General features: G+C 38.0%; 1 protein-coding gene and 1 non-coding gene across 5 annotated transcripts in view; both read right to left on the bottom strand.

The window, feature by feature from the left end:
- RERE (arginine-glutamic acid dipeptide repeats) overlaps positions 1-9,961 on the bottom strand; it is a 366,623-nt gene that overhangs the window by 100,278 nt on the left and 256,384 nt on the right. For all 4 annotated transcript variants that reach the window (XM_011368442.2, XM_011368444.2, XM_011368443.2 and 1 more), the window contains 2 exons: positions 7,161-7,285; positions 5,961-6,060 (listed from right to left, as the gene is read on the bottom strand). In XM_011368442.2, the coding sequence (XP_011366744.1) occupies positions 5,961-6,060; positions 7,161-7,285 (225 nt within the window). The remainder of the gene's footprint in view (positions 1-5,960; positions 6,061-7,160; positions 7,286-9,961) is intronic.
- On the bottom strand, positions 4,616-4,734 carry LOC111744863. Its single transcript, XR_002782361.1, has one exon. It is a non-coding gene; the product is annotated as a 5S ribosomal RNA (ribosomal RNA).

Here is a 9,961-nt window from a genome sequence, read left to right as displayed (position 1 = left end):
CAATGAAAGAACAATAAATCAAAATTTTGATAAAATTGGTTATCTAGGATCCCATTTGAGGAAGCAAGAAGAAAATGACCAAATTAACCCAAAATAAACAGAGAAGAAATAATAAAAATAAGATTGGAGATCAATGGACTAGAAGACAAATAGAGAAAAATCAATGAAACCAAATGCTACCTGAAAAGATCAATAATTTTGATAAACCTCTATTTAGACTGATTAAGAGGAAACAAATTAACAATATTAGGAATAAAAGAAAGATCAACATTACAGACCCTATAAATAATAAAAAGATAATATAGATATAATTTGAAATTTTTACTAATAAATTTGATCATCTAGATAAAATGCACAAAACATTGAAAAGACACAGACCAACAGATTACCAAACTGACACATGAATATAAAATTTGAATAGGCTTATGTCTATGTGTAATTTTAAACTTTCCATAAAAAAAAATTTAGTCCCAGATAGCTTTACTGTGACCTATCGAACATTTAAAAAAGAAAAAATAGCAATCCTTTACAAACCCTTTAAGAAAAGAGAGTAAGAGGAAATATTTCTCACTAATTTTTTGAAGTCAATTATTACTTTGATATCAAAGCCAGATAAAGATATCACAAAGAAAGAAAACTATAGCTCAATATTCATCATGAACAAAAATGTAAGTTTTCAACAAAATGTTAGCAAATTCAATCCTGTAGTACATAATGACCAAGCAGGATTTATCCTAGGAAGGCACAGTTGGCTTAACATTTGAAAGGAATCAATGTAATTTATCACATTAACAGAATAAAGTATAACAAGAAAAATTAGCATTTGACAAAATTTAATGCCCATTCATGATAAAAACCTCAACAAACATAGATATAAAAGGAAAAATTCTAAGAAAGAACCAAAAAAGGAAGGCAGGGAGGGAGAAAGGGCAGGAGGAAAGGAAGGAAGGAGGGAGGGAGGGAAGGGGGAAGAGGAGGAAGGAGGAAGGAAGAATCTTGCATTGTACTTAGCAGTGAATGACAACGTTCTCCCCCTAAGATGAGAAAGAGGCAAAGATGTCCACTCTCAACGCATCTATTCACTATCGTACTGGAGGTCCAAGTGAGTTCAACAAAGCACAAAAAAGGAAAGAAAATGTGCAAATCAGAAAGGAAGAGGTAAAACTGTCTTTATTTGCAGATGACCTCACTGCGTGCGAAGAAAATCCTAAGGAACCAACTAGAAGGCGACTAGAATTTATAGCAGGGCCAAACACAAGGTCACCATATAAAAACTGATTATGTGTCCCATCAATGAACACTCAGAAGCTGAAATTTATAAAATACAGTATTAACGGCATCTTCAAACTGTAATTACTTAGGATAAATTTAACAAAATATGTGTAAGACCTGAAAACTACAGAATCTTACACACAAAAAGTTAAAGAAACTTTTTTTAAAAATGGAGAGATATAAGAGGTTCGTGGGCTGAAAGATTCAATATTGTTAAGATGTAAATTCTTCCCAAACTGATCCACAGATTTAATGCAATCCCAATCAAAATTCCACCAAGCCTTTTTAAAAACAGAAACTGGTAAGCTGATTCTAAAATTTATATAGAAATGCCAATGACCAAAAATAGCAAAGCAATCTTGAAAAACAAGCACAAAAATAAGACCTACAGTGCCTGAATTCCTATAGTGCTGAGGTACTGATAAAGACATTCATTAGATCAGTGAAACAGAACAGAATCCAGAAAAAGACCAAACACATACCTGCAGTTGATGTTCAATAAAGGTATCAAGGCAATTAAATGAGGAAAGTCTGTTTTCAACAAATGTTGCTCCAACACCTGGCATTTGTGTAGAAAAGGATAAACTTTCACCCCCTACTTCGCATCACATACAAAATGAATTCAAAATGAATCACAGTCTTAAATGTAAGAACTAAAACTTCAAAAAGAAAGCAAAGATATAATTTTTGTAATCATGAGGTGATCAAAGATACTTTCATAAAGGAAAATGATATACTGGACTTCAATAAAATCAAATATTTTGCTCTTTGAATGATACCATCATAAAAAGAAGTCATCATATGGGAGAAAATATTCATAATACTCATTTACCATAATATATGATAAATATTCATGTTAAAGGACTTGTATCAATATGAAAAGAAGCCTTACAATAAATTATTCTAAAGACAAATAACTCAGTTTTTAAAATTAGGCAAAAGATTTGACTGGGCAAAGATACTTCACAAGATCTACAAATGGGCAATACGACATGAAAAGATGCTCGACATCGTGAACAGTCAGGAAATTCAAATCTGAACCCTCAATGAGCTATCACCACACACCTATCAAAAGAGCTAAAATCAAAAAAGCCGACAACACTGGTCTTGCTGAGGATGGCGAAGACCCAAAAGCCACGCACCCTGGCAGGAGTGTAAGTGGTGCGGCTGCTCTGGAAGCCTGTCTGACGCTGTCTTAAGAAGCTCCCTGCTTGCATGAGACCCTGCCACTCCACCCCCAGGAGTTCGCTCAGGAGACATGAAAATATAAATCTACACGAAGACGACGGGTGTAACAATGTTCATAACACCTTTATTCCTAACGGCCAATAGCTTGGAAACAGCCCAAAGGTGAACAAGATAAAGCACTGTGAATTTCCACACAGTGGACTACTACTCAGCAGTAAAAAAAAAAAATGAACTACTAATACTACAACTACATAAATGAATTTCAAACTTATGCTGGCAGAAGCCAGACCTAAACGATGACATACAACATTATTCCCTTCGTACAACGTTTTAGGAGATGCAAAACAATCTAAAATGAGAGAAAACACAGTGGGTATCTGAGGCTGGAAGAGCAAAAGACTACAGAAGGGCATGAGGCAACTTCTGGTGAGTGCTGGAAACGTTTTGTATCTTGATCACTAGTTTTGCCATAGTTTCACTGGTGTTTTTTCACCTGAAAAAACTCAGCAGATGGTATACTTTAAGTCAGAGGAGTTTATTATAAAGTACACCCCAATAAGTTGTTTTGAAAATTACACTAAAAATCTCATTTGTGAAAAAGAAAAACTGGGAGTTAAAATAAGTAATCCAGAAGAGCTTATATTTAAAACTAGGTTCACAAAATTGTCAAAAAGAACTGACAGTTCAAAATTTTCTATTAGTGATGACAGTTTTAAAAATTAAATGACCTACTTAAGTGCACTTATATTTAAATAGTTTGATTGTTAAACACACTTATGTGGCCATAGTGCAGATTTCATATATTTTAAATTTCTATAGTGTCCTGGGAAATAGGAAGTAGACTCAGGTTTATTCTAAATTGATAAATGTCTAACCTTGTTTTGACTCTATGCTACACTTTAAGAAAATAAATACTTTTCACATGACAATGTATTTATCTTTTTAATTTACAATGTAACATAGTTCAAAACTTGTTACTCCAAAGAAGTAAAAATAAACATAAACTTCTCACAAGACTTTCCCACTCACTTCATTAAACAAAGTGTCTACAACTAAAACTCTCTGTGAGCCAGTATGACAATGAAATACAAAAATTAAGACAGCCACGAAATTTTTCCATTCATCGCAAAATGAGAACACAACTCCGTCTTTCGGTGGCTGAAGTGCTTGCATTGCATAACCCAAGACACCTGAGCTGGCTTGCCTCAACAAGAAGAATCCCAAATGATGGGATGGCAGCTTCATAGAAATGAAAACTCATAAAACTAAAAACCCTCTGGCGATGCTTAGGAAAACTTCAGAAAGAACTTGATACAAAGGACCCTGAGCAAAAATAATCCAAATTATTTCTGTAGAGAAGTTATGTTCTACAGAATCCTTTGAGGGTTTGGAATAGAAAGAGAATAAATCAGATAAATTCAGGAAAGTGCCAAAAATAGATTATTTAATTACATATGGTAACATCTTCATTATTCAGAATTCGACTGATCAGCACAGTCACAAAAGGGGAATTTTTTTCATAAAGCTTTTATACAAAAAACTCAACAGAAAACTAGCAAATATCCAAGAGTTACTTTGAACACACATTTTTAAGGACAACTAAATTCACAGACATTCACACCTACACCTACCATAGCTACTGTTTGCACTATCAACAAGCTCTGAGTTTCAGTTTCCTCATTTGTAAAATAATCTCGAAGGCCCTTCTGGCTTCTATTATTACATGTTTGGAATAATGATTACTTGTAAAAACAAAACCCCTAAGTACCAACAAGGTGAGGGAGTAAACAAATATATATGGAAATGTGAAAAATCTTTCGGTTACTGAGAACATGGCATATGCCCAGCAAGATCATTCAAACTCCAACATGCAAGAGACTGTTGTAACGTGAAGTAATATCCCAGAAACAATAACTGACCAAGAATAAATGTCAACTACATCATATATCAATATGTTCAGACATCTACATGTTTCCTCAAAAGCAAGCTATATAGTAGAAAGATCCCTAAATTGGGAATCCGGGTTACTTTCCACCCTTCATTATGAACTTTTTATTTTTTAATTTTTTTTAGGTGAGGCAACCCTTAGTTGACCTCACAGACTGCAAGGACTTTGTCAGCTTACTATCCCTTATTTTTTTATTATTATTTTTTACGCCTACAGCACCTGGTCTTCCTAGGAGGTCTCCCATCCAAGTACTAACCAGGCCCAACCCTGCTTAGCTTCCGAGATCGGACGGGATCGGGCTTCTTCAGGGTGGCATGGCCAGAGACAATTGTGAACTTTTTAGATCGGCATTCAACAAGTTATCTGGCCTTTCTAAGCCTTGGATTTTTATCTATTTAGAGATTGGAACAGATGATCTCTAAAGACCTTTCCAACTCTCGTTGACCAATCAAGAAAAAAACCGAAAGGGCGCTTAAATTACACTCAGTTCACCATGAGAAGACCTGTGCAGCCTCACGCTCAGCAGCCTAGGCACACACACACACACACACACACCCACACACCCACACACCCACACACCCACACACCCACACACCCCCCATCTAGACTCTCTACTACACGGAACGCGATCAAACTCGTCAACACGTCTCCAGATCTAATGATTTCACATTAGGAACCACGCAGAGAAGAATTAGTTCAAGAAACTTTAAAATACATTGTTTCCTAAACAGCCCTGTAGGATATATTCAAAAGTCAAAAAGACATGTCCAAGAAAAGCAAACTGGTTTCGGTGGTCATGCTGTTTGCAGCAGTGAGTGTTATTCTGAGCTACTGGGTGTGGTATGAGATTAAAGCAGATGAGTAACCATGGTGGGATGTCATGCAACCAACTCAGTACCTTCAGGCTCACTTGTTATATTTCGCTTTAGATTTTTTTAGGGACTGTTATTTTTAAAACTTAATTTCGTTTTATAATCCTATGAAATATTCCCATGGTTCCAAAGTCAAATCTATAAAAAACAAATCTGTTCAAAGAAGTCTAGCTTCCTCTCCAGTGCCACCATGCACTGTGAACATGGGGTCTCGGACACAGAGACAGCACTGTTGACCACAGAAGAGCATGGCCTCAGGATCTAAAACTTGACTGCATGGCCTTACATCATGACCTAACTGCACTACAATGGCAATAACAATAGGACCAGTTTAGAGGGTGTTGTGAGGATTAAAAAAACTCATCTATGCACAGCATTCTGCTTTGTGAGATCTCAGTAAAGATTAGCCACCAGCATCAGGCTCTCCTGTGAAGTTCGCCACGATGCTGCAGTACAGACGCAGATGAGGAAGAGAACCTGGAGGTGATCCAGCCCTGGCCTGAGGTTGTGGAGTCCTGTGGCCGAGGCCACAGCTCATCTTTTGATCCCAGCCGCACATCACAGTACTCATGACTAAGATGCCAGGCTCCTCCACGTCCCCTGCTCATCATATATTCCCCCAAGTCAGCACAGGGACCAAAAAAACTCTCTTCACGCCCAAGTGACTTCAAAAAACTCACTGTGTTTAGTGCATTGAGAGTGGTGTCGTCCCGAGATGCTGCAACACAGCCATCCTCTGTGGAACCTCCATCACACATGCCTGCAAAGGCCGCCATGCTCCTTAGAAGACAAGAAGAGAAAACATCAGTACAGAAATGTTAACCCTCAATTTTCAGAGTACATTTTCCACCCAGACCAAAGTCCATTACTACAGGCATGATAAGCCAGAGTTCTTGGTCCTGCTTCTGCTCGTTTTAAAAAGAAAAAATTTTAAAGTTCTGTACAGTGCACCCTTCACTCACTCAGAGAAATGTTACTTTTACTCCTGTCCACTGTCTCGTCTCTTCCCATTCTTTATCACTACTCTCATTTCAGTTCTGCGAACATGAATCTACAACTGCTTCCCACAGCAACTGGCTTGATGACAACCTTCTGAACCAAAGTTTCCAAGAAACATATAAAATTAAATCCTCTGAAATTTTACTTAATTCCTTTCATGCTACATATCAGCTACCTTTAGGAGAATTAAAAGTAAAAAAGATAAAAAGGAGTCTTCGTAGTGATTCGCCCTGCTGTAATGTTCTCATTGCTACTGCACGCCCCCATGGACAGCACTACTGACCACGAAACAGCCAGTGCTAAGATTCGGCCGCTTGGCCTTGTTTCCGAGTTTTTTTGTTGCGCATTGTTGAGGCTATAGTGAGTCTAAGAAATCACTGCAGACAAAGGAAGGCCCTCTGCCAGCACTACGGGTGTCAGGGGCAGATGTAAACTTCTCTTTTGCAGTTTAGACATATGGAGGTTAGCAAGTTCTCACGTAAGGAAGCCACAAAAATGTCACGTTTAGGCATGGCGCCAATGAATAGCCACAAAGTAGAGAAATCTGTAATGTGATTTTAAGATGGGCCGAATGACCCAATTACTCAACTGGATTGAGAAGTGTTGATAATTGCAAGTACGGCTTAACATGTTTTCCTTCTAAAGAGTTCTAAAATCTGGTATGAGACAAACATCAAGAAGAAAAAAGTGACTTTACCACAGTAAAACTATTTTTCTCTGTTAGGAAGGATCATGGCTCTGATTACAGAGCGTACAACAAAACAAAATCAGAGACTGCCCGATATATAAATAAAATTTCAGGGGGAAGGAGAGAGTTCACTGCCTGCCGATCAACTCGGATGGCCTAATTCAGAAAGCAGGATGAGGCGAATTCCTGTTACCTTGCTGCCCTCAAGTACATAAGGAGGTCACAATCATTAACTCCAGGCATCCAGACCAGTTCCTCATGTTGGGTCACAGTGTCACCATCTGGAGAAGGGAATGGTTGCAAATCGGGAAGTTTGGCCTGTAAGACAGGGATGAAGTGGTCACAATCACTCCCTTTAAAGAGCTGCCTCAGGCAGGCCCTGGGGACAGATGCAGCAGCTCACTGGGCCTGCTTCTTCAGGCCGCACGGAACCAACAGCTACACCAGGAGTCACTGCAGCTGGCCTGCAGCACATTTCAGCAGCATTTCACAGAGAAGGTTTCACAATGGACTGTTTAATCGCTACTCAAAGAGCAGCAGACAAGGGCAAAGTTAAACCACGGCCCGCAGACCCAGAGAGTGAAATAGAAATGGATACGTGTGAATCAAAAATCAAAAATCAAAAAATGTCTCAGGAGATAATGGCATCTTGATAAAGAAGGGGAAAACACACACATTTCAAATATAACAAGTTTATAAAGAGACATCTACAATAAAATATCACCTAAGAATAATGGCTAAAAAAAATTAAATGAACTATCTTATTAAATTAATGCTCTTCTCAAGTGAGTCGATAACAATGTAAGTCATGGTAATCATCAAAAAAAGACATGGAATTGCAGTCAACATTAAAGACAGAGCTGAACTAAATGATGGTGATAGAAATTAGATGAGTAGCAGCTTCAGGAGGAGAGGCCTGCTTTTGAAGGGGCAGGAAGGGACTTCCTGAGCAATGTTCTGCCTTGATATGAACTGTCACAGCAGATTGCACAGTAAACACAAGATACCAACATACTGTACATAAAGTATAATAAAAAATTTTTTAAATATTTGAACATCGATTGTCAATTTTGGCTCAAATAAACTATAACAATTCAACCAAAAAAATCTCCACCTCAGAGCTCAATAACCAAGATTCTAAGTCACCTCTGGTTTGGAGATTTAGATACCTTGAGCATTTCTCATCCTCACTCTGCTAGGGCAGAGCAAGAGGAAGCAGGACTATCAGAGATCTACGAAAAGTCAGCCATCTGCAAGGCACATTGTTCTTATTTTCTTAAAAGATGAACATGGACACATTACTTTAATATTTTAAAGTAAGGGGTGTAATTTAAAAGCTCGTGTCCACAGAACCCAAGCAAAAAAAATTAAATGAATTAAGCAGGCAGAGTATAAGGCAGCACTGTCCAAGAGGAATAAAATGAGAGCCACAGATTTCGTTTTAAATATTCTAGTATCCCCATTAAATAAAACACCACATTCCAATTTGGACTAGCCGCATGCCAAGCACTCAAAGCCACAGGTGGCAGTGGCTCCTGGACTGGGCATGCAGATATTAGGTACCGAGGAGTGAAGGGAAGCAGGTGAAATGGAGAGAAAGTTGCCCCTTCCAGGGAATGCTGCCATGCAGGAATGTGATCCAGAGTGTGTGCATTCTCCAATTTTTTCCAAACTTCAAAAATCTTAATTATTACGTAACAGCTCCTGGTTTTAAATGTTGGTTAGTCAAGTTTTTAAAACAATTGTGTACCAGAGTACAACATCAGGAGGCCATGTGGCTCTCAGACAACGAGTTCAACCTCTGTGTCACATGCTGTCTTTGATGCCTCTAAATGTGTATCGAGCACGGATCTCCTCCAAACGAGGATGTTCTTCTTTAATCTAGTATTGACTTTTATAACATTAACTGGGTGCCACAATTAGTTCTGCTTAATATACAGTGAATGTTTTGGAATGAAATCAAAACACAATAGATATTCACATCAAAAGATCTTTAACACTTGTGCTGAGCTCTGCTTCCCCAGTACCAGGTGTGGTACCTGGCGCAGCAGCTCTCCGATGGCTGTTTGTCAAGTTAATTAAAAAGTGCTACTGCTATGCAGGACGACCAACTCCCCTAGAGAAAAATGAGCTAGAAATATAATTAGTTTATAGAAAAAGAAATGCATGTAGCTCTTAATCATAGAAAAAGATGGTCTACCTCGCTGAGAAATGTAAATTAACTGATGAGATACCATTTCCCATCTATCAAGTTAAAATAAATCCCAAAGTGTGACAACATACAAGGCTGTGTTGTTAACATGGACGCAAAACGGCACAATCTGTATGGAGGGGAATTTTGTAATTTCCTCGGAACCATACGTGCACTTGCCCTCTAAGCCAGCCAGCCTCTTCTAGTGATATATCCCAAAGATATGCTGGCAGAAACATAAAAACCTACATGGACGGACTATTTACTGCATCATTAATTACAACAGCAAATGACTGGAAGCAACCCAAATAAATACCCATCAAGAGGGACTGGAAGAATAAACTGTTACACCCGCTCAGTGGAGTTCCATGAAGGGACAGAAGGAAATGTGATGGGGCTCTGTGCTGCTATGCAGGGGACACCAAGATACACTGTTAAAAGATAAAAGAAAGGTGGTAAAGGTGTGTGTTATGCTACCATTTTTCAAGGAACAGGATGTGGGGAAAAATATAAATAAGATGGATAAATCACAACGCTAAATTAAAAAGCCGAAACAATGATTATCCATCAGGGAGGGAGAAAAACATAGGAGGGGGACAGGGATAGAAGACAGACTTTTTAACACACTTTGTGTGTATGTTTGACGTTGGAGCCATGTAAATATTTTACATAATTATCAAAACAAAATTAAGTTTAAAGAACAATGATCCTATAAACTCTAAAGCAAAATGAAACAAATGGACCTAACTCTGCACTGAGTTGGTTCCTCTCTAGAAAGTATTTCAAGTAACTTTAAAACACAT

Source organism: Pteropus vampyrus, unplaced genomic scaffold, assembly GCF_000151845.1.
Source record: "Pteropus vampyrus isolate Shadow unplaced genomic scaffold, Pvam_2.0 Scaffold142, whole genome shotgun sequence".
Lineage (NCBI taxonomy): Eukaryota > Metazoa > Chordata > Mammalia > Chiroptera > Pteropodidae > Pteropus > Pteropus vampyrus.
Note: the sequence above shows the minus strand (reverse complement) of the source record. Positions and strands in the feature narration are given on the sequence as shown.